This window comes from Bos taurus, chromosome 13, assembly GCF_002263795.3.
Source record: "Bos taurus isolate L1 Dominette 01449 registration number 42190680 breed Hereford chromosome 13, ARS-UCD2.0, whole genome shotgun sequence".
Lineage (NCBI taxonomy): Eukaryota > Metazoa > Chordata > Mammalia > Artiodactyla > Bovidae > Bos > Bos taurus.
In genome coordinates this window covers 57,507,404-57,533,156 of record NC_037340.1, presented here as the reverse complement: position 1 = coordinate 57,533,156, position 25,753 = coordinate 57,507,404, and the positions used below count along the sequence as shown (strand labels likewise).

At 51.1% G+C, this 25,753-nt stretch overlaps 1 protein-coding gene and 1 long non-coding RNA gene across 17 annotated transcripts in view; one reads left to right on the top strand and one right to left on the bottom strand.

Moving 5' to 3' along the window:
* The window catches only part of LOC107133071 (uncharacterized), a 30,318-nt gene extending 18,396 nt beyond the window's left edge, over window positions 1-11,922 (bottom strand). For 3 of the 10 annotated variants that reach the window (XR_009496954.1, XR_009496958.1, XR_009496961.1), the window contains exons 1-3: window positions 10,986-11,920; window positions 9,234-9,418; window positions 8,341-8,511 (exon numbers count right to left, since the gene is read on the bottom strand). This is a non-coding gene — a long non-coding RNA (uncharacterized lncRNA). Of the gene's footprint in view, window positions 1-8,340; window positions 8,512-9,233; window positions 9,419-10,057 lie in introns of all 10 variants that reach the window. The other 7 variants (XR_009496956.1, XR_009496960.1, XR_009496952.1 and 4 more) reach the window with 4 other exon arrangements.
* The window catches only part of GNAS (GNAS complex locus), a 67,304-nt gene continuing 42,087 nt past the window's right edge, over window positions 537-25,753 (top strand). For 4 of the 7 annotated variants that reach the window (XM_059892385.1, XM_059892384.1, XM_059892383.1 and 1 more), the window contains exon 1: window positions 13,481-15,742. In XM_059892385.1, the coding sequence (XP_059748368.1) occupies window positions 13,774-15,742 (1,969 nt within the window). In that variant the 5' untranslated portion in view covers window positions 13,481-13,773. 7 annotated transcript variants of the gene reach the window in all.

Here is a 25,753-nt window from a genome sequence, read left to right as displayed (position 1 = left end):
TTACAGTTTCTAGACCAGATCTGCCAAAGGTGTCTCACGATTAATGATTGCCTGAGATTACCCTTTTCCAACTATAATATTAAGCCCTTGGAAAATGCCCTGGACTGGATAGTTAATAGTGACGTACAGACGCTCATTCCTCCAGAAGACAGAATATCGGCAAATTTTTTAGCTGCTTCAGGCTTTGTTCAATTTATCAATAACCCTGGAGAAGCTGGGGAGGGGTCCGGACACCATGGAGAACCCATGCCCCGCTGCGCACACACTCTAACCTGTGGCTCGCTGGCTGGCTGGCTCGCTTGCTCCATGGCACCCGCCTGGTCCCCCCGCCGCTCGCGTCGTCCAAAACCTTTCAAACAAGGTTCCCTCCTGCCACCTGCCGGTCCACTAGGGTCTGAGCCGAGGCTCCGCGCCACCGCGCAACGCGCGGGGACCCGCCCCCGCCTCCCTACTGCACATGCCCGGCAGAAGTCCGGGCGCGCAACTTTGCAGAACCTCTCAGCCCGGTCTGTCTTCGCCTCAGTCTCCTCTTTCCTCTCCCAGGCGAGAGGACCAGCGGAGACACCTCTCCGGAGTCTTAGGCTGCAGAGTCTAAGACTTAGAGAGAGGGGCCCCGGAGGAGACGGACTTTCCCACCCCTTTTCCCATCCCTTCTTTATGCCCAGAGAGGCAAGCAGAGGCGCGGAGCTTTAGAAAGTTGAGTGGTCAGGAAGGTAGGTGCTTCCCTTTTTCCCCTCGAGCCGAGGTGGGGCTGGGACCGCCGGACCCAGCTTCTTCCCTCGCGAGGGGCACCTTTTTCGGCTCTAGCGGCCGATGCGCTTCGGAGCTGCTCTCTGCAGAGCCAGAGGGTGGGTCGGATTCGCCGAGTGTGCGTGAGGATGGATCGTAGATCCCGACCTCAGCTAGGGCGCCGAGCTCGCCACAATTACAACGATCTGTGCCCACCCATAGGCCGCCGGGCAGCCACCGCGCTCCTCTGGCTCTCCTGCTCCATCGCGCTCCTCCGCGCCCTTGCCACCTCCAGCACCCGCGCCCAGCAGCGCGCGGCTGCCCAGCGCCGGACCTTCCTGAACGCCCACCACCGCTCTGCAGCCCAGGTATTCCCCGAGCCCCCTGAATCTGACCACGAGGACACAGATTTCGAGCCCTCCCTTCCCGAGTGCCCAGAGTACCAGGAAGAAGAGTTCGACTACGAATCCGAGACCGAGTCCGAGTCTGAAATCGAGTCCGAGACCGAATTCGAGACCGAGTCTGACACCGCCCCCACCACTGAGCCGGAGACCGAGCCCGAGGACGAGCCGGGCCCCGTGGTGCCCAAGCGCCCCACCTTCCACCAGTCTCTCACCGAGCGTCTCAGCGCCCTGAGGCTGCGGAGCCCCGACGCCTCCCCGAGTCGTGCGCCGCCCAGTACTCAGGAGTCTGAGAGCCCCAGACAAGGGGAGGAGCCCGAGAACAAGGATCCGAGGGACCCCGAAGAGTCAGAGGAGCCCAAGGAGGAGGAGAAGCAGCAGCAGCACCGCTGCAAGCCCAAGAAGCCCACCCGCCGTGACCCATCCCCAGAGTCCCCTTCCAAAAGGGGGGCAATCCCCATCCGGCGTCACTAATGGAAGACGCGCCCCGGATTCTCCTTGTGTTCTTTGACCCAGGTTGGTTGCCCACCGTTAAACTGGCGAGTCTGGGGTCGGTGCAGGACCGGCGGGAGGAAGGGAGGGAGGAAAGGCAGGTTAGAGGGAAAGCGGGAAGAGAGCGGGCTCAGTGAGCCAGCCCGGGAGGGGCAGGGGCACAGGGCCAACTGGGAAGGGCTCCCCAGACCTCCCCCAGGGTGCCGGTGGGCGCCCAGGTGGCTAAACGCTTGTTGGACGGTGGGGCGTCTTTGCGCCCCTCTGGAAACAGCCAGAGGTCTCCGAGCTGGTGTCCAGGACGCGCGACTGAATCCCGGGCGCACCCCAGGTTTCGAGCTGCACACCCAGAAGGCACGGGTAAGTCACTTATTTTACGTGCATTTTTCCCTCCTAGAGAAACTAGTCTCAAACCAGTTGGCCATGGCGGGTGCCAAAAACGTGGTTCGGAAGTGCTCGCGCCAACTTTCGGAAAGCAGGGCCGCTGCGCTGTAGCGACATTGTTGCAATGTGCGAAAAGTAATCAGGCAGGGATTGGGTGAGAACTCCGGAGAGTTGCCTGCTCCCGGAAAGTCTCTCGCGCGCGCGGCGATTAAAGCACTTGGAGCCTGGAGCCCAGGACCCGTTGCTGCCAATTTGGAGCCGCGGGACCTCAGCGCCAGTGCCCCTCGCGGCTGTGCGCCAGTCCTGGCCGCCACAGCCCGTCCCCGGGCGCTCGCGGGGCCAGAGACCGCTGCAAAGAGCGTGCGCACCTGCCTGTGCGCCTCGTAGCCGACCTCTCCGAGCCAGCCGGCGGTTTCCCACGAATCACCTGTGCTTGGAGGGCAAGCAGAGGAGGTACGGGAGTCTCAGGAGGTGCCCGACGGGCTACCCGGGTTGGGGGCACGGACACAGTCGTGTCGCGGTATCGCCAACCTTTTGGCGCAGCTGGTCTGATGGCGACGCTGGATACATCTTGGCTGGAGAGGTCCCGGGCTTTTTGCGCAGCTGCCTGGGGATGTTAGATAGTAGCTAAAAAGTCAGCGAGGTGGTCACGAGCCGAAAGGTAAAGCGGAACAAGGAACAGGCTGGAGACGGAGTCGCGCCTATCATGAGGGAACCCCACAACGCACCCGTAAAGAGCGCATAGCCAAAGAGCGCATTCCGAAAGAGCGCAGCACCCGCCGAGCTGGGGAAAGGTGTAGGAGCCGCCGCAAGTCCCTGGGCAGTTAGTTGAGAGAAGGAAAGGGCCAGAGGCTACGGCAGCCTCAGGGAGGGGAGGGCAGGCGGCACGTACCGGCCATTTTTGGCTCGGGTGGGGCTAAGTTTGGAATCTGTAACCTGAAGGCAAAGCTGGAGCACGGAAACGGCCGCAATCCGGTAACGCATCTTCAGTGCGTAAAGTGTGCCTTTCTCGCCAATCCTGGGGGGAGAGACTGGTTAGTGAAAATGTATTTACAAAACCTCCCCCGATTTGGAAATTGATCTTTTTCTTGGTGCGCGTTCGTCTCGTTTGGTGCCGGTTTGAGCTATTCAGATGAGAAGAATTTGGGGGGAAAGTGAGGCGTTTGGAAACTTGAAAAGGCGGGTCGGGTTCTTAGACTCCTAAAATAAGGTTTCGGCGTATATTCAGAACATATCTTAAGGGGTCTTCCTTCCAGGTCTCCGCCCGGGGGAAGGCGTCACGCAGCCCCAAAACTTAGCTCTGGTGGGCTGCGGCGCTGACTAATAGCTCTTGGATGCTGCCCTGATCTTACCTAGTAAACAGCGGCGAGGGGGCTTCCTTGGGCAGCGGGTTAAGTGTCCAGAAGTCTGGAGGCTGCCTAGGACTTGGGGGTCCGGCATGCCCTGTCTTTGGCTTGAAAGCATTAAACTACCTAGGTGAAATGGGGGTCCCCAAAGCTAACGTTTCTACTTAGTGTAAAAACGGCGGCGCAGTGTTCCTATTGGAGGCATTGGACGTACTGGCTTTTTCTCTGTTGATGTCTTGGAAGCCTGAGCTCACCCAGTAAAAGGTCTCTGGTGAATAGGCGGCTGCGGTCAGGATGCCCTTGGCTTTTCAGTGTGGGGGCTGCCCTCCCAGGTTGGAGTCTAGGGGAACTGTTTTCCTGCAGAGCTGGGTTTTCCATTAGAGAAACATGTTGCTTTAGCATATAAAAGTTGAAAAAAAAGTCTTCAGTGCAACGCCCACACCTGTCACCCCAGTCTCGGGCTGTTTTTTAAACAGAAGCCTGCGCGGGAGAGGGTGACTTTCTTAACTGTAGGCATTTTACCAGGTTAGTTGGGGCGGCTGGGTCCCCCCTTTCAGGAACGCACTGTGGGCCATCTTTCAGACATTCCTCCATGAACTACCTGATAGAGAAAACCTGTTACCCTCCCCCCACTCAGTTCCCTTCCCCCACCCCCTCCCTCCTTCCATCCTGATTCCAGGGTGGAAGAGTCATTAGGAACATACAGAACACCTGAGGAACATACCAAACCCCTGTGAGGAGGACCCCCACCCCACGGAGAGGGGCTTTTGCTACACACAGGATTCAAAAAGCCCTCTTTCTACCTACGGCACTGGTGTTTAGCTGCCTTTCTCTGCCAGAAGCGTTTCTGGCAAGTTCTCCAAGCATTCCCCACTCTCTCGTCTCCCAACTAGCCCTTTGTCTTGCCCTGCAGCACTGAGGTATTAGCATTTGAATGGCCTTATTTGCCCTTGCAATTTAGGAAATTGGCTCCCAAAAAGCAGCCCTTAGAGTTGACCACAGGGGTGAATTACCAGCCAGTTACTAGGTTTCAACTGGAGAGGAAGAAAGGAAGAGGAAGGGAAAACTAGTAAAATAAAGCTGGTTAAATGGTCTGCTCCAATATTCAGGATTTTTTGTTTTGCTACATTAATCATTTGCTTAATAAAAATGTGCTTTTTCTTGGACAAAAGTGTTCTTTTAAGTGAACTTGAGTTGGAAAATCATGCATCAGTGTTCAAATACTGTGTGGTGTCAACAATCTGATGCAGGTTTATTTCTGAGGTTTGGCAAAGAAAACATTTAATCTGTGTTTATCAGAATTCGGGAATTGGGAATTTTAAAGTTTGGAATTGTTTTAAGATAATGTCTGTTTAATGCACTAGAAACTTTTCCCCTGGAACTGCTATCACCCCTTTACTCTTTAGCCTCAGTTTTAGCAGTTTTGATAGAAGGTTTAATGAGGAAGAAAGCTGAAACGTCAAGGTTGGTAAGAAATGAGCTTTAAAAAAAAATGCATGGATTTTACTCAGTTTTTCTATATTATCACTGCGCTTCAGGTAAAGGGAGGCTACAGAGAGGAAACTGAGCAAAAATCTTGGTGGCTGGGAAAGTATGTCTCTTAACAGAAAGATTACAAACAAATCACTATAATCAAATCAAACTTCCAGAGTGATGTCATATGCCAACTCAAGGACTGCCCTTCCCTTAAAAATTGTCCAGCAAAAAGGCAATGAGATTCTCAAATTACATCTTTAATCCCGTTTTAGAATGAGGGCTGGAATTCCTCATCCTGTTCTTCGGGTTTGCCATTAATGTCGCTGTTTTCTAAATTCTGATGCCCCAGAGCTGGACAGCTGGGTCTAAGACCTCAGGCTCATCGACCACACCTGCCTGCAGGCTGAGGTCAGGCCCAGTGGTCTCTGCCTCAGTTTCTTCATATGGAACATGAAGGAGCTGAAGAGTGGGTCCTAGCATCCCTTTCTGCTCCCAGTACCTGCAGGGTGACTAAGTAAAGCCCAGAGTTTCCCAGTTTGACTCAGATCAATGATTTTAATGCTAAAGGAGCCCCACCCCCCCAAATGAAAGGTTGATAAAATAAAAACACCAGTTGTGAAGAATTCTTTCTCTTTTGTGTTTGTCTAATTTGATTTTCTCAAATCTGATTTTGCATTAGGGGCAAAAATGGTGCAGAAGCAAGTCAGAAAAAAAAAAAAAATCCGTAAATAGGATTTAGAGAATTCAGGCAGACAGGTTAGAGAATTCGGGATTCCACCACAACCTCTTACTAACAAGGATGGGGGGTGGGGTGGGTGCCTAGATTTCTGAAGAGCAGCTGTTAAGCTTAAGAGTTACTGTCTGTTGTAGGTGTGCTGTTGCTCATCTGCCCTCCTTCATCGCAGGGTCAGAAGATAGGCTTTTCAGGGTGGGGGCAGGCAGCCTGGAGATGCTCGCCGTTTGGGGAGAGAGCAGACAAATACTCCCAACCTCAAACTGACCACAAGTGCAGAGTATATGTTCTAGTAACACTTAAAAGTGTCCTGATGAGGACTGACCTGAAAAATTGGCTCAGAGGCTGCAGCTAATTAGGATAAACCAGTTTTCTTTCAACCTTCTCCCCCCCCCCCCCCCCCCATGATCGTTCCCTCCCAGGAGCTTTTTCAGACATTTTTTTCCTGAATTAGTCCTCATTCATGAAATGTGAATACCACAGATTCAGAGATACACCATGTATCTGCCTCTCTACTGTGGGCTCCTGGAATAGCTAAGGTTTTTTTGCACTCTCCCCCAAACCAATCTTAACTCTGTTGCAAATGCATGAGATTGTTTTTTTAAAACTGTTTAAGAAAAACTAATTTATGTCAAATTAAGTGATTTAACATCCCATTTTTGTTCTGTATTTTAACCTTGTTGGGGGGGGGGGCTATGTATTACAAGGCTATATATAACATGAATTTTACTGATGTTTGTTTTCTTTAAATCTCATGTTTTTTCCCCCAAGACCCCCGATACTGGTGCTAGTGAATTCACATGGCAGAGAAGTCCAAGTGAACAGCCTAGTGACTTAGTTCTTCCAAGGCCAAGAGTATGCAGTGCGGGGCCACTGTCACCTGCTGAAAGCACCCAGCCAATAAATGCAGGACACCTGAGAGGAGCTGGCACTGCAGCACCCCCACCTCCCCATTCCAGGGCATGCAGTGCTGTAATTCAGTGGGAGATTTGAGGACTACAAAAGGAAAGGGTAGGGGAAGTCAAAGGAAAAAGGAAAGATGGAGGGAGATGAGACACCTGAGAAGAAAGGAGGCTGAGGTTTGGAGATGGGGATCACAAAACCTGTGTTACGGCTAGAAAGAACAGGCTGAAGCAAGAGATTTGGGGAGGAAAAGGTTTAGAGGAGCCTCCATGGCAGTCTTCAACATCAGCTTAGTATTAGGAAGAGCGTTTTTCACAGCTGAGGGTGACAGTGGGTTAGTCACCCTATAGTCACTGTCCCCCTGAGAGTCTCTTACAGGCCTGGCCCAGAAATTTCAATTTCATAGATGCAGTCGAGCTGTCATATATACACCTCAAATGCTTCAATCAAATGGGAAGATTTACAACCTAGGAAACCTTGCTTTATATGGTTTAAATCCTAAGTCCTGGATTCTGGATCAGGGAGAGTCCCTGAATCTCAAACTTGAGGGGTGTGAGGATCACAGAGTCCAAGACTGCCCCCCACCCACCCCCAAGCTGAAGAAGACAAATTTCTCCTCCCCCAGGCAAGAGCCGGCTTCTGAGTGCCCTGGCTTATGTTGCTGTCTCAATTAGATTTCATTAGGAGACTTTGCTCTGGGTAATTGAGGTTGTGCACAAAGGTGAAATATACCATTCCCCTTACAAAGTCAAGAGGAATAACTCATGCAGCCAAGAAGCCCCTCGGGGCCTGGAATTTCCACCAAGAATTACCGAAATTTCAAATAGAGCTTCCACTAAAGCCAAATGTCTCTTCTGGGATTTCCTCCCACCATTCCTACCCCCAACTTTTGCCCCTCTTAGTCCCCGTTCCAGGGTGACATTGTTCCTCTAATCTGGAATAGCCACTTCCTCCCCTGGAATTCTCAGCTGCACCGTCAGCCAGCCTAGAGGAGGAATCCACAGCTCCGTCCAGGTGGCTGTAAAGAATGTCTGGACCCACCCTACAAGCCCAAGGGGGTCAGGTGCCAGCCTCGTGTCTGGCTGCAGAATGGGGTGGCCGTTCCAAGATCAGGGCCACCAAGGACAGCTAATGAGCTGAACGAAGGGGCTAGCTGAACGAAGAGGGCTGGATTCTTGGTGGGAACCCTTGGTCCCTGGGGCTTTTTAATCTGAGATCAAGTCTTTTCACACCTCTGGCTGCCATTGTCTGTAACATCCGCTCTGCGCCTGCTCCTGAGCCTCATCCACTGGAGACATTTTCCCTGCACTTGGCATTTGCTGAAATAGCTTGGTCACGCAGACCCTTCTGCAGACAGCAGTAGACTGCTGCTGCCTCCACCGGCTGAGGCTGGCAGAGGAGATGCTAGGAGGTAAAAGGATGGGCACAGCGAGTCCTAATTGAACAGTAATTAATTGAACAGCATCAAAGTCTTATTGCTACTCAGTCAGCACTCAGAAAACATTTGTCACTGGGAGGCTGAGAAACATAATCGTTGCCTGAATTCTCTTCCCTTTGTCCTTTCATTTCTGCCTTTGCCTTTTCCTCACAACTGGTGAAAAGATTCTCCTTTCCTCACCTGACAGTAACCCACTGCCAGCTAATGACACATGGGGGCTGCAGAGAAGGCTTTGCAAACTGCCCCACTGCCAAGCATCCCCCCACCTTCCGGGAGGAAATGCCACCACCAGAGGAAGAGGGATCGTTAATTTGTCCTGGTTTCTGCTCTCTTCTCTCTTGCCTACCTCTCCTCCCTCTCAAGGGACCCTTTTCCACTTTGCTTTCTCTTTATTGGATACAGGGATGAACTAAAACAGAAAGCTGATAGGCAGCTACTTACAGTCTGGATAGGCTTTAGCAATGAAGAAGAACTTCCAGACGTAAGTACACTGACGATCGTTCACTGATTATGACGTGTGCTGCCATGGAGGCGTCAATAGAGCAGAAGACGGAGTTGGTGGGCGGGCGGGCAGGGAGTCATGTGGGGCCGCCAAGGAAGGGGGCCACGTCCCTGCAGGTGACATTGGTGCCGTTTAAGAGTCAACAGTGAAGAAATACTGTCTTTCCATTTGGGGTTACTTCTTTACAGAAAGCCAGCTCATCACTCCTGTGGCACCTGGGCTGTCAGGTCTGAACAGACTGACTTCCTTAGAAACGCAGTGTTTGACTGAAACATGTGTAGTATTTCCCATCCTTTCTCAATGCATGAAGTGTAGAAACCCTATTCTTTTTAAGTAGTTGAGGATACACAATTTTCAAGAAACCTCCAGCTAGCTTCTGACAGCCCAGGCTTTCCTCCTCTCAGAGTACCATTTCACTGCAGACCCTAGCACAAGCCCTGTTGGGTGGGCGCCAAACCCCAGCCTGCAGCTTCACCCCAGTTCAGTCTTTCTTCAGGCACCCTCCCTAGTCTCTGCCTTCCTCTTCTGGGCTACATGAACCCATTAACTAATGTTCCTTCCTCCTTCGTGCTCATTTCTAAAAATATTTACCTTTTCCCTGATAGAAATCCATTCAGAATTGGAAATCGATGCCTAAGGTGATACTTTGCAATTATAAAATCATAGTGGCAGATCTTAAAAACTGTGCCCTCTGGCCACCTCCATCCAGGTCAAGGCCATGTTTCTATCTTGGCCAACAAGGTCACCAGCCCTGAATGGGCTCGCCAGACAGTCCCACCAATCTGAGTGGCCACCAGTTAGCCCCTCTCAGCTGATCACCCCCAGCTCTTACCATATGGGTGTCTTGGGTCCCTGTGGCGAGGCTACCCAGCTGCCTTTCAGGTTAGCCAGCTCTTCCAACATCTGGCTACCCTTCTGCTAGTCTCTCAAGTCCCACTTCTGATTTGTGATGAAGCTTCAGCTCTGATCCCCACTCATCCAAGAGATTTGGGGTTTTCAGATTCTGGTAGCCAGTCACTACAGTGAAATAAACAAGAGTGGACAAAAGGGGGACACTGGAATTAAATGCCGCAATCTTTTCTTCCTGATCCTAATTTACCTTCAAATTAAGGTAATTGCTACTTGAGTCTAAGGGTCCTTTCTCAGCCCACAGCAGTGGTTTCAACTGGGGGTGGTTTTGCCTCCCAGAAGACACTTGGCAAAATTTAGAGACATTTTTGGTTGCTACAACGAAGGGGATGCTACTGGCATCTAGTGGGTAGAGGCCAGGGATGCTCCTAGACATCCTCCAGTGCCCAGGACAGTCCCCACAGCACAGAACTCCCTGGCCCCAGAAGGCAACTTGTGTAAAGGCAGAGAAACCGCCATCTAGACGAGCTATGCTGACCAATTCTTAAATTCTTCCCTCTGGCGGCTCCCACCCGGCCCTTCCTAGGCCCAACACTCTTTCCTGTTATGTCCCCCCTTTTTCTCTCCAGTGCTCCAAGTGTTTGAGAGTCTATCACCAAATTTATTTCTCCCCTTGAAGATTTTATCTGATCGAGTGATTTCATATCCTAATAAGGATAACTGTCACTTTGAATTTGGGGTCTTGTCTTGACTTTGGTCCCGTCCTCCTAAATAATAGGCTGAAAGAAATCTCCACCCAGACTGTACCTCCTTCTCCCCTCTGTCAGGTCCAAAACCAGACTGGCTAGGCACCATGCCAGCTTTTCTCCAGGTCCTGACTTCTCCATCCCAGGTGCCAGACCTGGGCTCCCCTGCCCCTTGCATGTTGCACCGGGGAGTTGCTGGAGGGTCCTCTGGGATCCCTCTGAGTCCCTTCCTCCAGTCTTCTTGCCTCCTTCACTGTGCCTGTTTCTCTCTCCCTTAAAGGTCATGACCGGCCAGGGCCTCCTTTGTTCTCTTCGGCAGGGCCATCCTCCACACTTCCCCAATCCCGCCCTAAAACAAGGCTCAAATCCTCACTTGGAGAATTAAAAAAAAAAAGTTCAATATCTGTTCCATTTCCTACCAAAGAAGCCTCCAAACTGCTTGCCCTGCTATTCCATGGCATCCTCAGAGAAACACTATCAGTATTCCCTGCCTCTCTCTCCCACTGTTCCCCCAGGCCCGGCCGGGTGACCTGTTCTCTTTATCTAGCCGTGTGCCACGTTTCTTACTATTGGATCTTTGTTCGTGGTAGGCCGAAGTCTCCCATCCCCCCACTTTTGCTCACAGCCTAGCCATTCATCCCTTCGTGGAGGCCCATCTGCAACTCCATTTTCTCCATCAAAGTCCCCCCCGCCCCCGCCCCAGTTGAGGGGTCTTTTCTTTCATTTTTATGTTGCTTAGCCTCTAGGAAGGAAGATACTGTCGGCCTGATCCTCATCCCATCAGTGCGTGTGCTCTCCTGGCAAATAATCCAGGTGCTACAGGCTCCTGGGGATGCAGAACAGACACTCTGCACCCATTCCTGTTGAACGGTGCTGTAGGAAAGAGCCTCGGTGACGTGGGCTGCGCGCGAGGCCTGGCGAGTGTAAACCGTCCCTTTAGGGCCCCCATCGCGGCCTCCTTGAGGCTCCAAACCGCGACGCCTACTGACCTTCCACTTCGGCAGGGCTCAGCATCCCCACGACCTCAACTCCTTATCCATCTGGGGCTGTTCCTCTGCATCGGGGCAGTGAGCCCCCTCTCTCCTCAGGGTCTTGGCCCTCTACCTGCAGGCCCTTCGCCGCCTCCTCGCCTCGCCCTGGCAGCGGATCCCTCTTAGGGGTTTGCCCACCGCCATCAGCGAGAACGAGGGCTGCTCCCTGAGAGACCCCACCTCCCCTTTCAGCCTCGGTGACCTGGGGCATCAGGAAGTGACCCCACAGCGCCAGCCGGCCTCGTGGCAGCCCAGGCCTGGCCGCCATACGCCCGCCCACCAACCGCTCTTAACCACCCCAGCGGCACAACCTCTTAGGGCGTTCCAACGCGGCGCCCCCTATTGGACCTCCCACTCATATCCGGTTTCCGGTCTGACGCCCCCCGCTCATTCGCTAGGCAGCCTTGATTGGCGTGACCCCAGCCCAATGGCTGACCCAGCACTGGGGTCGGAGGGGAGTGAGTTGACTGTTGCGACCCAGTTGGCACATTCCGTGGATGCTCAAAAGGTTGAGCCGTTACGTGTGGGGGTAGTTGTCCAAAGTTTGGACCAAAGTTCAGTGTTGGTACTTGGAAGTGTGTTGACCCGAAGAGCTGAGATTATACGCCCTTGGGGTGGGGGTGGGGGGCTCCAAACGTTACCCGGGGTCCGACTTTGTCAGTTTTCCTCGGCACAGCTCATCCGCATGGGTGGTGGTTTACGGGGGGGCAGTGATGCGCGGTGGCTCTGACCCCCTCGTTCAAAGAGGGATGTGTTAGGTTTAGCGAGGTGGCAGTGTGTGTGCGTACGTGGTTCGCCTGACTGTGGCTCGTAGATACAGCGATCCAGGCGATGCGACCTAAGCGATGCGCCCCGCTTGCCGCAGCCCACCTTGCACGTACCCCGCCATCCCTCCCCACGCCCTAAGGCCAAGTGATCACCTCCTTCTTGCCCAGCTACCTTCCATCTAAAAGTGGCTCATGGGTCCATGTCACCCACTGGCGAGACAGATATGCTTGAGTCCCGGGTCTTACATGAACCACACGCAGCAAATTTTTCCTGGGGCTCAAATCCCTCCGCAGACCCCCAAACCTTGATCTGTGTCCATGCACACGCCAAGCCCACCCAGGTGGTGTTTGCATTTATCCCTGCCGGCTCTGAGCCCACCACGCACTACAGCGACGGCGATGGGAGCTCAAGCCGGACGAGTGCCGGGTTTGTGGCCGGACTTAGTGCCGCCTCAGCGGGCTCAGGCATTCGAAAAGTAAAGCAGCTGTTCTGGGGGACCCATAGCGAGACGAGAAGAACTTGAAGGGGGCTGGAGAGGGGCTAGAGGAGCTGACTGATCAACCCCGCAGCCGGTGCCCGAAGCGGGGAACAAGCGCACAGCGGTCGCAGCTGCCCGCACGGCACGGTTTGTATCTTTGGGTTCGGTGCGCACGGGGTTTTTCAGTCTCCGAGACCACCTTAAACCGGCCATAAATCTCAACTGAAATTCCATTTAGCCCTTTCCCAGAACAACAGGACCTCTGGAACTCTGGGGCCTTCAGTTTGTGGGGTCCCTGTGTGCGTCCCGCAACCCCCAGTTCCGTGCCGCGGCAGCTACCGCTTGGGAGGGTCTTGGTAGTAGATACCCAAGACCCTCTTACTCCCTTGTATTTATCGTCGTCCCCATGAACGGGGAAGAACCCTGCCTGCGTCACCCTAGGCCACTGCAGAGACCCCAGAATGTGGTGGGGATGGGGGACATTGATGTGCTAATTTATAGGAGCCAGCCTCGGCAACCGGCAAACAAAAGCCGTAGAAGCGATGTAAAGTACCCCCAACACATTTTAAAAACAAATTGCATGCTCACACTCGTCAGCCCCTTTGCCCTCGCCACTTGTCTGCTCCGCCGGTGGGCTCACGACCACCTGTCGCATCCCCGCGCGCTCCTGCACCCCCTTTGCACGCGCCCGAAGCCTTGCGCTCCAGACTCGGGACTTAGGATCTGAGGATGCCCAGGGCTGGGGGCTGCGGCTCAGAGGTTCAGGGGTAGTTTGGGGTTACGAAACACTCCTGCAGTCCCCCCTCCCCCCGAGGAGAGTCTGTTGGGTCTGGGAGGGAGGGGTTCAGCTCCTGCGCTCCCGCAGCCCGGGGCCCACGTCTTGCGTCACGTGTCCTGCAACGCAGGAGAGCGCTCTCTCTGACCAGGGGAGAAGAGAGGAGAAACACTCCAAATCAGTCAGGGAGAGGACTGGAAGGAGCCAAAACGTCCCTGCGAGGCCTGCGCGCATCAGCCCCCTTACCCAAAGTCTGGGGCTCCCGGAGCCTGGCGCCGGCTCCCAGAGCCATCTCGACACTGAACCTGCGTCCTCTGGTGGCCGAAAAAGAGCACGACGAGCGATTTTCGGACCGAATCGGCGCGCTCCTCTGATCCAAGCAGGCGGGGCTGGCCTGGGACTGAGCAAAAGAGAAAGAAGGGGACAAGTAAGGCCAAAGGTGGTGGTGGTGGGGGGGGGGCAGGAGCAGCCTGAGGGGAGAAAAAGTGATCAGAAAGGAGCCAAGACTCAACCAGCAAAAATAGACTTGTTTTTGCCATGGTCTGGGGTTCAAGGCCTTGAACCCCTGAACCCCTAGACCTCACTAGGGTTGGAAAGTGAGGTCGGAGAACTTTCCAGCTGGTACTTTGATTTAAATTTTTTGAAAATATTTTTTTCACCCTAGTTCGGTTGGGTGCTCCGTCTCACGGGGCCCCAAGTTTATTTTAAGAAGCCGCCACCGTGTTATGGGCGTGCGCAACTGCCTCGACGGCAATAATATGTCAGGACAACGCAATAACCCCCCTGAACTCGGGGAACAGCCCGAGCAACCACCTTTGGAGGCCCCAGGGGCAGCTGCCCCCGGTGCTGGGCCTGGCCCAGCCGAAGAGATGGAGACCCCACCGCCTCACAGCGAGCCCATCCCCATCGAGACTGAAGGCGAAGCCTGTGGACCCCCAGAGGTCTCCAGACCCAACTTCCAGGACCTCGGCCAGGCCATCAAGGAAGCTGGAGCCCATGGAGGGTACAGCCCACCTCCCGAGGAAGCCATGCCCTTCGAGGTCGAGCAGGCCAGCTTGGGAAGCTTCTGGCCTACCCTGGAGCATCCTGGAGACACCACTGGGACCAGTGCAGGCCTTGAGGCCTTCAGCCCACCGGTCATGGAGCCCGGAGCCTCCCCTGAGGCCGTTCCAAGCCTGGGAAGCTACAGCCCTCCACCAGAAGAAGCTATGCCTTTTGAGTTTGAGCAGCCAGACCAGGGAGAGAACCAACCTCCCTTGCAGGTCTCAGACCTTGCTCCAGGAGGCCCAGGTTCGGTGGTCTTCAGGGCTCCTCCCGAGGAGCCCCGAGCCATCAGACCTGAAAACGCAGGCATCAGAGGAGGATGCAGCCCTCCCCTCGAGGAAGATCTGCCATTCGAGTTTGATGGAGCAGCCTTGGGGAACGACAGCCCACCTCCTGGGCTCCCCCGAGCTATCCCACAGATCGACGGCGGTGGGGGCAGCCAGATCACGACAGTCGCGGTCTCGAGTGCGATCCTCCTCACTCCCGCCGCGAACGAGCCCCCCCTCTGGGTCCCCGGCATCATCGGCAGCCCATCTCGAGAGGCTGTCAGACCTCTTCCACACTTCGCGGGAGACAGCCCCCCGATGGAGGTCTCCAGACCCCCGCGCGAGGTTGGCAGCGCCCCCGTTGGGGTCGATGACGCTCCCGGCGACATGGACAGCCCCCCAGTCGCGCTTGATGATCTGCGCATCGAGGTCTCCGGAGCTCCCGTTGAGAGAGAGCAAGCAGAGGGAGAGAGACCCCCAGCCGAGGGAGAAGCAGCCGAGATGGAGGGAGGCTCAGCCACCACAGCCGCAGAGGGAGGCAAGGTCCCCGATCCCGGGGACGGAGCCCCTGCCGCCGCCGCCGAGGCAGCACTGGCCGCTCCAGCCGCCGAGGCAGCCTCGGCTGCTCCAGAACCCCCTGCCGCCGGAGCAGCCCCTGCCGCTCCTGCTGCCCCAGCCGCTCCTGCCGCCCCTGCCGCCCCAGCCGCTCCTGCCGCTGGGGCAGCCCCGGCCGCTCTTGTCACCAGGGGAGCCCCTGTTGGCCGGGCGGCTCCTGTCCCCCGGGCAGCCACTGTCCCCCGGGCAGCCACTGTCCCCCGGGCAGCCTCCGTCCCCCGGGCAGCCTCCGTCCCCCGGGCCACTCCTATCACCTGGGCAAAGCCCACCTCGGGAGCGCGACCCGAGATCAGTTTCCTTAGACCCCCCAGCCCGGAGATCCAGGCTGCCGATCCGCCTGTTCCGCAGCCTCCGCGCGCATCTGCCTGGCGGGGCAGGTCAGAGCCCAGCTGCTGCTACCTCTACAACGATCAGATATCGGTCAGCAGCGACAGCGAAGACGAATCCGACGATGGGACCTTCGGATGCCGCCGCTGGTTTTCGTCCAAGCGAAACCGCCGCCACCGAAAGCCCCGGAGCAACTTGCTCCCCAACTTCCTCGTCAGGGCCTTCCGAGGCTGCGTCTTCGGATCCGAGAGCCCCCAGTTCAGAGGCTCCTTCAGCCCCAAGGTCAAGAAGGTCGCCTTGGCGGAGAAGCGCAGACAGGACCGCAAGGAAAACGCGGGGAAGCGTGGCCAGAAGTGGTCCGAGAAGAGACACAGCCAGTTCACCAAGCAACTCCAGAACAAGAAGATGGACAACTCGCATACGCAGCGCATGCTGTTTCTAGGTAATGCGGCGGACTTTGCCCGTGGGGAGCAGGGCCACCCTGGAACCCCGGGAGCGGGTGGCAGGGCTGCCCGATGGGCCTCCGGGCCTGGCGGCGGGAGGGGGGTGTCTGGGCCGAGGCGGGAAGAACCTGCCAGAAAGTTCCAGCATGGGGCCCTAACTTTGCCCTGGGAGCGGGAGGGATCTTGGGTGGGCTTGGGTGGGGGAGTGTGTGCCCTTTGGGAGATAAACATGGCGCAATACAACACTTGAGGGTCGTTTCCAGCTGGACAAACCAGTGCCAGCGATCGTAAGACCACGTCGGCGAGTCGTGGGGTGGGGGACGGCAAGAAAGGCGGGGGCTTCAGGTGAGCCAGGAACTGCGGGGCGGGGTGGTGGTGTCTGGGGGGTGGGGCGCTCAGGGGTCGCTCATGCTAGCTGGCTGGGGCCATCGGTGGGTTGGGGGTTGATGGAGAACGTGCGTCCCTGCCTCGCCCAGCTCAGCTTCCTGGTATCAGACAGCTTGTTGTGGGTGTGCATTGGTGTCCACATTGTGTCCGCCTGTGCATGGTATCCTCAAGTGTTCTCCAACCCCCATCCCTGGCACCCCCTAAATTACCCGCCGACTGTGTACTTGTACCGGGGAATGGGCTGTCTTGTGTTTTGCGCCATTGCGCGGGCAAAAACTTTCCGTGAACACACAACACTCCGGCGGTACCTGTGTGCTGGCGCTGGCGCTCTGCAGCGGGCGGCGCGAAACTGGCGGCGCGAAAAGCCTGAGAAAGTAGCGGGAGATGCCTGGGAGGATGTGGGGCCGCTGGCTGAGCTGGGGGCGGGGGCCGCCTCCGGGCGGCCTCCATAACCTATTTTCTGTCTGTCTTTCTCTCTTTTTTCCCCTTTGCGCTAAGCGTTTCCTCACTTCTTATTCGTTCGCCAAACCCTCCCGCCTTTACGGTTGAAAACCAGACACGCAGGTATCTGGGGCTGCGCGCAAAAATTTGGTATTCTGCACACATTCAGCTTACCTGGTGGGGGATGAAGGGAGGAGGGGCAAAAAAACCCTACAAACCACACCGGGACTGGTTCCAGGGGATGGGCGTGGCTATGTTTAAGAACTATGAAATCATTTTTTTTTTTAACCTAGGGAAGAGCCTGAGGTAAGCCAATCCTTTACCCGTTTACCAAATACAGTAGGAGGGGCTTGGGTCTAAGAGAGAGGTTATGCGTTGGGAGTTGAATGCCCATCTTGTGTTTGAAATGCAATTAAAATAAAACTTTTTAAAACATGCTTCCAGTGTATTTTAAGTGTGTGGATAAAATGTGAAAAAACTGTGAGACATGTAAATGTTTACATGTGAATTTTTTCAAGCAGCTTTAGCTGGGGGCAGAGAGGCTCAAAGGTAAGACCCTCTGCATATGGGCTTGGGATACAAAAACATTAAAAGATCTGTTAATAATTCCATTGGGAGGATACCGTTGACGGCCCTGGCCTCCGCCCTCCTCCTCCCCTTACCTTTCCAACAGCCTCCTTCTCCCCCCGCAACAAGACCCTCTGGTGCATCTCCCCAGTCCCTCCCTGGCCCCGCCCAGTCCCCCTCCCTCCTTCCCCCTCCCCTAGATTCTCCTTAGCTCAAATCTGGGTCTTGATTCCTGTGCCACAGTTAATCAGAGCAGCAATTAGCAAAGATCTGAATGTGTGGCTTAAGTGAAGATTTCAAAAGTGAAACTCCACAATCCTAATTTCTTTATTTTGCTTATTCTCTAAGCCCTCTCAAGGAATTTAAAGGTTACAATTTTTCAGGCTGTGCTACATTTGTTAAATATTTTGTAATGTGCCATATAACTGTGTGCTATTGTGATGTGTGCTTCTCACAAGTCACAGTTTTAAATGTGATGGTCATTTTATTCTTGCCCACCCAGGGAAATAAGGACAGCATCATTTCCCTCAAAAACATCCAGGAGGGAGGTAGTTTTACACTTCAGATGCCCTAACTGCACTAAAGGCCCAGAGCCTCAAACGACAGTGTGTTCTTCTCCTGCGGACAGCTGATTTTGCCACAACAGTTCCATGTCAACATTCCAAACATAGCACTGGGTAGCACACCTGTGATGGGGAGGGGCCATAACTAGGGGCAGACAGGAGAGCCAAGGCACAGCGTGCACTTGACGCCTAGTTGGCAGTGTCCCTCACATGCTGCAGCCTCAGTTGCCTCATTTGTAAAAATCTTTCAAGCAGATCTTCACTAAATTCTCCTTTGCTCCATTCCCGGAATCCCCTATTCTGGGGCTTTAGGGTGGGGAGCATCATCCACTTAAATCAAGACTGGAGGCTTCTGCCATAGGTTATACAAACATCTACCCTGCAGCAAACAGTCCATGTCTGAGGCTGAGCCTTAAAGAACATTAGAAGTTTCCCTTGCTTACTCTTATTTTGATGCAGGGGAGAAAATTTGCCTTATAAAGAAGATTAGCTGGGCTCACCTGCATCACCCTGGCCCTACACCCAGGTCGAGCACCTTTGCATGCAGTGTAGTCCAGTGAGCCTTGAGCCCTGTCTATCAGGAAAACCTGAATTCAGAAAGCCAGGTTGCCTGCCGTGTCCATGTGGCTTGTTGAGCCAGGCTGCGATCTGATAAGATTTTGTTTTGTTTTGTTTTTTTGCTGAAGTGACAAGAGAGGTACCCCACTGGATCTGAATGACTGATTGGGGACGGGGAGAGAAGGCAGGGTGAAGACCCACGTACATGTAGGACAAACGTTTTCACTAATATTTAAATCCTAACACATAAGACATCCATACATGCCCACCCCGGAAAATGCAGACCAAATGACCATCTTTTTGATAATTTGTGACATACAGATTCAACTGCTGCTTTAACAATGTGTGTGCATTCTGTGTATATAGCTTCCCCATTTTTATTGCCCAAACAGCTTAAACACATTATAGAGAATCTTAAAAAGATAAATGGTTAGATAGTCGATAACATGACTGAAATTCTAGAATGGCTAAAAAAAAGTGAAGCCCATTTCTTACTCAACACTATCCAATGGTAGGTTTATTTCCACGTTTCTGTTGCCTTTCTGAGTAATTTCAGTGGCTTAAACATGTTTTTTTGGAAACCTAATTTGGGTGATTCTGTCATTTTCCTTTAAGAATTGAAGGGACTGCTAGGTTAGAATTTCTTAGTAGCTACTACATTTATTAAAATTGTGCAGGTAAATGCTATATATATAATAATGGCTATTCTGCCATGACACTTTATACAGTGAGTCTCAATTGTATGATCATTTATGCCACCAAGCACAACAATGAGGGCTCCATCTCATCCTGCTAGAGTACCCCTTTCCTTTTTTTTTTTTTTTTTTCCTTTTTCAGTTCAGCCCTTTTTTCCTTATTCAAAATGCCTCCACTGAGTCATTTGCTGCAGTGAGAAAGTCATGGCTTATCAGGCCAAAAATCTCTTCCTTGCCTTTTAAAATCCAATTTCCTACAGATTCTCCTTCAAATAAAACCATTTTTCTATATAGCTATGTTAATTTTTATCATTTGCCTACATTACAGATACCTTGGAAAACTGGTATTAAGCAAAAAAAAATAAGGTTTGTTACTTTTTTGTTTATTCCTCCCACCTCCTTACTTCCCCACCCCCAGCTTAAAAGGAACAGCTTCACTGCCTTCAAAGTTATTAGTAACCTGTAATAGTAATGATTACGCATAATGATAGCACATTCTTACTGTATTTTTAAAATGCCTTTGCAACAGTCTTGGGCAATAAAAATGTGATGGGACCCCATTTCATAGGCAAATAAACCAAAAGCCTAGTGATTAAATGTCAGGTACTTTTGCTCAACTCTGCAAGATCAGTGAGGGAGTCTCAAGTTTCTAATTCACTGCTTGTCCCCAGAATGCGGTGATACGCTACAAGGCGTCGTTTTGTAAGTGTGCTGTGTGTTCCCTAATTCCCTTGTCGGATGACAGGTGTCCAGCAGTCTTCTGCTTCCTGAATTATAGCCAGAACCAGACAGATCCCTGCTTATAAATGTCCACTGTGTGTCCGTGAAACGTGAGCCTCCCCATTTCTGGAATACCTGTCACTGTTCTGGTGGTATTTTGTTTCCACATTTGTTGTAACCCATCTGCCAACACCACTGCCTTAGTTTGTTTGTTGGACTTCTTTTTTTAAAAGCAGGTTTTCCTTAAAGTCTTTTAAAAATTCCCCAGAAGTATTCGTTAGCGAGGTCTAAAGTTTTTCTCTTTACTCAGGTTTCTATTAAAAAAAAAAAATATATATATATATATCATCATCATCATCATTTAAAAATAGTTGCTTTTATGCCTAGCCCCCTCCATTTTTAGTGTTCCAGTGTAATAGACTTGTTTAGAATCTCCTGGCCTGGATCTAATGACCCTATTAAAATAACTCTTGCTCAATATTCTTCATAGTGATTATTTTTTAAAAAGTATTCCTTCCTTTTAGTCAGGGTTAATTCCTTCTTAGTGAGAGTCAGTGCATAATCTTAGAAATCACCTTTGACTTTTATGGAGGAAGGTTGATATTAAGCAAAAAAGAAAAAAAGAAATATTTTTTAGAGAAGGTAACCTAACTGACTAGATTTGAAATTCTCCATATCAACCATGCATCTTTTTAGAGTCGATTTCCCCACCCTATGAAACGTACCTCTCACCCCCAGCAGAACTGTGACCCTCCAAATCCCTCCCCATGAAGTGATTTTGGGAAGATGTGTAGATTGCAAAAGCAAACTGTCCTCTACACTTCTTGGGTTCTTTAACCTGTGTCAGAGGTGGAGTTCATCCCAGCTCACCTTGTGCCTCTTGGCCTTCCTAATGGAATGTGAAATTAACATGCCCATTGTCCATTTCAAAATCTAATTCCTCTGAAAGTGTAGGGATTTTCAAAATAGAAAGGGCAGGGCCAATTGATGTGACAGGGTCCCCACTAACAATGAAAAAAGTTAGTTGAGGAGGAAACTGCAAGCACTGGTCAGCCTAATTAACCCTGTCCAGCCCTGGTGGCCCCCCCAAAGAAGAGGAACTCAGACTCTGGCCCTGTTAACACCAACCTCAACAGATTTCATTGAATGAGACTGAAAGAGTCTTTGTTCCATCAGATTCCTGTTCTGGCCCATGGTCACGCGGGGCATGAGATGGTGAAAGTCGGGCCGGGGTCTCTCTTTGGGATTCCTCTAAAGGGTCAACTAGTCCAAGTGGCCTTTATAGAACTGGGGAAGGCTAACGGGAAGCCCCAGATACAAACTGACCATTGGCGTAGGCCAAGGAGCCTGTGAAAAGGGAGGGGAGGGGTGTTTCCAGAAGAATCAGAGAAGGATGTGTCCTTTTCCTTCATTGTCTAAAATGGGCATCAGGTACTAAAAACTGAGAGGAGCCTTTAACTAAGTGCTTGGCACATATAAGTGTCCGATAAATGGCAGCCATTATTTTTAGGAGTCTACTTGTCTTCCTGGGTTTTTCTCTCCTTGGTCCAAGTGAGGGTTTTTATTTGCTTGTTTGCTTCATATTTTCTTGGCTTGTGGGATCTTAGTTCCCCTACCGGGGATCGGATCCACACCCCCTGCATTGGCAACGCAGAGTCTTAACCACTGAGCCACCAGGGAAGTCACTGCTTATTTTCTTTGTCTACGGTATTCCCTGTGAGACTTAAAATTCTAAAAATCCTAGGCACCCATCCTGTCTTTCCCATCTCAACATTTCCGAATACACTCTTTATACAGGTTTTATAAACAAGAGTCAACCCAAGCAGTAGACCGACACATTTATGATGGTGTGGAGTCACTGTTAGGTGAGTGACAAGATGAGGTGGGAGCTTATTTTTCACCTGTCCTGAGAAAGCATTATCTACTCCCCTCTTGGATCCCCCGCTGCCGCCACCCCACCTCCTCCTCTTTATTAGCCCTTATCTATAAATCCTATCAGTACTGTGGTTGAGCCCGGGGTCCTGAGCACTGATTGCTCTGTGCTTATTACACATGCAAAAAAAAAAAAAAGATTGTCTCTAGTTTTCCTTCCGACAGCCAGATGGAGAAGGCGGCCAGCCACTGGGAATGGAAGATGAGAAGACCCTCCGAGAATGAGGTAGGGAACAACACGCAAAAATACCCACGTTTGACTTTTCCTGGTTGCTGATGACATGCTCAGCTGAGACCTGAGACGCTCTGGTCTCTGACAAACAACAAACCCTTGAGAGGCGCAGCCCCCTCCAGTCAGAATTCCTGGAGTACTTTCACCCAGGCAGCAACTGGGGGCTGTAACAGAGAAGGACAGTAGGGGACTGATCTGTGACAGAGCAGTGAACGTAAGGGAGCATGCGCTGCCATCCCGCCTTAGAGGAAGAATGCACTGCAGGGTAATTTGTTAAACCTCAGGAGAATTCTCAAGCCTTTTGACTCGTGGAGTTCTGCCCACAGAACTTGAACATGAGATCTTACTGAACGTTTCTTAATGATTCAAATTGGGGCGAGGAGGGAGGTATAAAGGCATAAATTGTTATCGGATCCCAAATTTATTATGAGTCAGTCAATGTTTCTGAAGTTGTCACACACACTTGGTGTGTAGGACAGAGTGAGTACCTTAAACTTCCCTTAATGAGTTGATAATGGAAGGGAACTCTCGTACTCACTTTTGAAGGCGTGCCACAGACAAGCTTTCCCAACCTCCATATCAGCACACAGCGCCAATTCTTCTAAGGGAAAAAGAACTTGATTTATCCAGCTTTCACCTCTTCCCTTTGATCAGAAGACCAGAGCACCTCACTTCTCTTTCCTCTCTGAGCAGTTTTGCCTTGCCTCAAACTGATTGCTAATTTGCAAATGACTGTGAAGATATATATATATACATTTTTTTTTTTACAGGGAACCTTCATTCAGGTAAGTTTATAGCTGTGGGATTTTTTAAAAGAAACAGTAATTCCTGTGATGAGGCACACAGACTAAAAGCACACACTGTAATGTAGTCCATGGCCAAGACAGGCTGCTTGCCAGGGCTCTGCTGAAGGATACAGAGCGAGGTCCTGCATCTCAGCAAGTCTCCATCCAGGCCCCACTGACCTGGGGGACCACAGGCCTGGGCCTCTGTTTCTTTAGCCATGCAAGTAGCTAACTGGTCCATCTGAAAAAGAAAACAAACCAACCTGTTGAAATAGGCCGTGTCACTTATGAGGTACACAGCCACTGAAATTGCTGGGGCACATGGACACTCTGTTTTAAGAAGATGCTGCTTGTTTATCTGCGGTTCCGTAAGGTACCTCCTAAGTCTTTTTGGCCTTTGTAGTTTCTGAAGTTATAGAAAGTGTCCATGTTAATTCTCAATCAGTGTTCTCTGGATAGGTCTGGGAGGCCCACAGTCTACTTCATTAACTTATTCATAAAATCATATATGTCATTCAGGGGTCCTTCCACCCACTGCCCACCCCCAAATATGAATTGTTTTTTTTACTGACTGACTCTAGAAGGGCCAAGAGATGGTGGGAGTGAGTTGGTATTTCAGGTGACCACTAGATGGTGAGGTGGTACAGGCAGAAGAAAGGTGTTGCATCTGTAGTGACAGCGAGAGGGGAAGAGGAGAACCAGCCAAGACAGAGGAGGGTCCCTATTCCCTGCAGCCCCACCCCAGGACAAAGCCCAGGTTCTGGTCAAAACCCCTTTGGTTGGTAAGGCCCTGGAGCTTTGGTCAAACCTAGTCTCTTATTCTTAAACTGTGACTTCTCCTTGCTGGCTCTCTGCTGGGATTTTAGCATTTTCAGGGGACTCTGTATAACAGAGGGGTCCTCCACAGGCAGACCACTGACATGTTGCCATGGAGACCAACCTGTGCAATGTAGAATGTGTGGGAGCATCTCTAACCTCTGCCTACTAGATGCCAGTAACACACATATACACACAATACACACATACACACAATACACACACACACATACACAAAAATACATACACATACACACACACAATACACATGCACACATACACACAGACACATAAACATACACACATACACACAAACATATACACATACACACAAACACACATACATGAATGTACACATATACAAACATGCACACAGACACATGCACACATATACAAACAAACACAAATGTACACACATATACACACAATATACATGTACACAGAGACACACACATATACATACATGCATACATATATATATATACACTAACATATATACCTTCTCCAGGGGATCTTCCCAACCAAGGGATCGAACCCGGGTCTCCAGCATTGCAGGCAGATGCTTTAACCGCTGAGCTATCAGGGAAGCCCACACATACATACATATACACACAAACATACACACAGTTACAGACACACACACAGACACACACACACACACACCCCCACCCCACCCACCACCACCACATACACACAGTGTGACAATCAGAACTGCCTCCAATCATTGCCAAGTGTCCCCTGAAAGCAGGGGAGCAGAAACCACCCCCAGTTGAGAACCACTGCCTTCACATCAACATCAAATCCTAGGAAAGGCAGAGCTCATACAGATCATAACCTGACCACCTTAAAAAGAAAGCTGTTATCTTCAGAGAAAAAGTTGCTAACTTCAGTTACTAGTAACCACTCAGAAATGTTAATTCCAGTCTGGGTGATCCTACATTATCCGGTAGAACTGATTTCCAAAAAATCTCTGAGAAGAAGGTGACCTCCGGAGGTTCACTAGATGACCCTAAATGGAAGAGAAAAGGAAATTATTCCAGGGAAGGAAATAATGAATCGGTCTAAGATTGCTGATTACGCAAGTCATTCTGTAGCTAATCAATAGTAGATCAGGGCATAAGTAGATTTTAACCCTTCAGTGATCTCATCTACCACTTAGGGGTTCTTTAGGGGCTTCTGTCTGAAGCAGGCAGGGGATGGGATTCTCCCTATCTGATGTGCATAAATTGATTCACTCTGCATCAGACAGGAGTATGGTCAGGATAGTAAGGACTGGTACTCAGATGGCTGCTGGTCACATAACAGCTCTAGGTGGCTGGGGCCCCACCTGTGTGTGTCCCACAAAAAAAAACACAAACGGAGCCTGTGATTGGTAATGTGTGCACTGCAGCCATAGGGTGTAAGCCCTGCTAGCTGGGTCACTGTAGTCCTAGCCCTATGGGAACCAGCCCACCGCATGGGGGTGACCCCTAACCATTAGGACTTGAGATTTCAAGGCAGGAAGTTGTAGGGGTGGGTAGGGGGCAGTGGAAGGAATGCCTCTGAATGACTGTACTGATGAAGGTAAAATAAGGTAAAATAAGATCTTTTAGAAATAAGACATACTTGTGAACAGAAGTGAGAACCCAAGGACGTTTCCTGTTCAAGAGTTGCACTTGGTTTTTGGTAAGATGGTAGATGCACCCACCCGTCCATACCCCCATTGCTAGGGCAGATTCTATAACCAATATCTTGGAATAATCATAACAGGACTAAGTGATTTTTAAAATTTTTTACAGATTATTTTTTTACTCAAGTATAGTTGAATAAGTCATTTTATTTTTAAATAGTGGTCTGGCAACCCCCAGCTTGCGCCTAACCAGCCCCCCTCCCCGCCCAATTAACCCTTACGGAAGGAGACTTTTTGCTTCTTTATTATATTTTGAGCCTAAAACACTTACATGTTTGCCCCCTTCTGGTCTTCCAAAAGAGCTATTACAGATTCATTTGAGATTTATTATTTTTAAAGAATTTTTTTTTTTTCATTTTCCTTAGCAAACTTGGAATTTGGGGCCCTTAAGTTAATTGCAAAGTCTAGAAGGGAAAAAAAAAAAAACCCTACTCTCCATTCTACACACCTATGAGAACTTAGATTTTTGCTTTTACTATTAAGATTACTTTAGGATAAAGGGTGAAAACTGGTTGGTAGTTTAATAAATTATCTACTGGACATTTAAAAAAAAAATAGGTTCCAAGTTTAGTTAAGCAAAGTGCTCTCTAACTAAGATCTGCTTATTGCAGAATCCTCGAAATTACCCAAGGCGTGTTTTTTTTT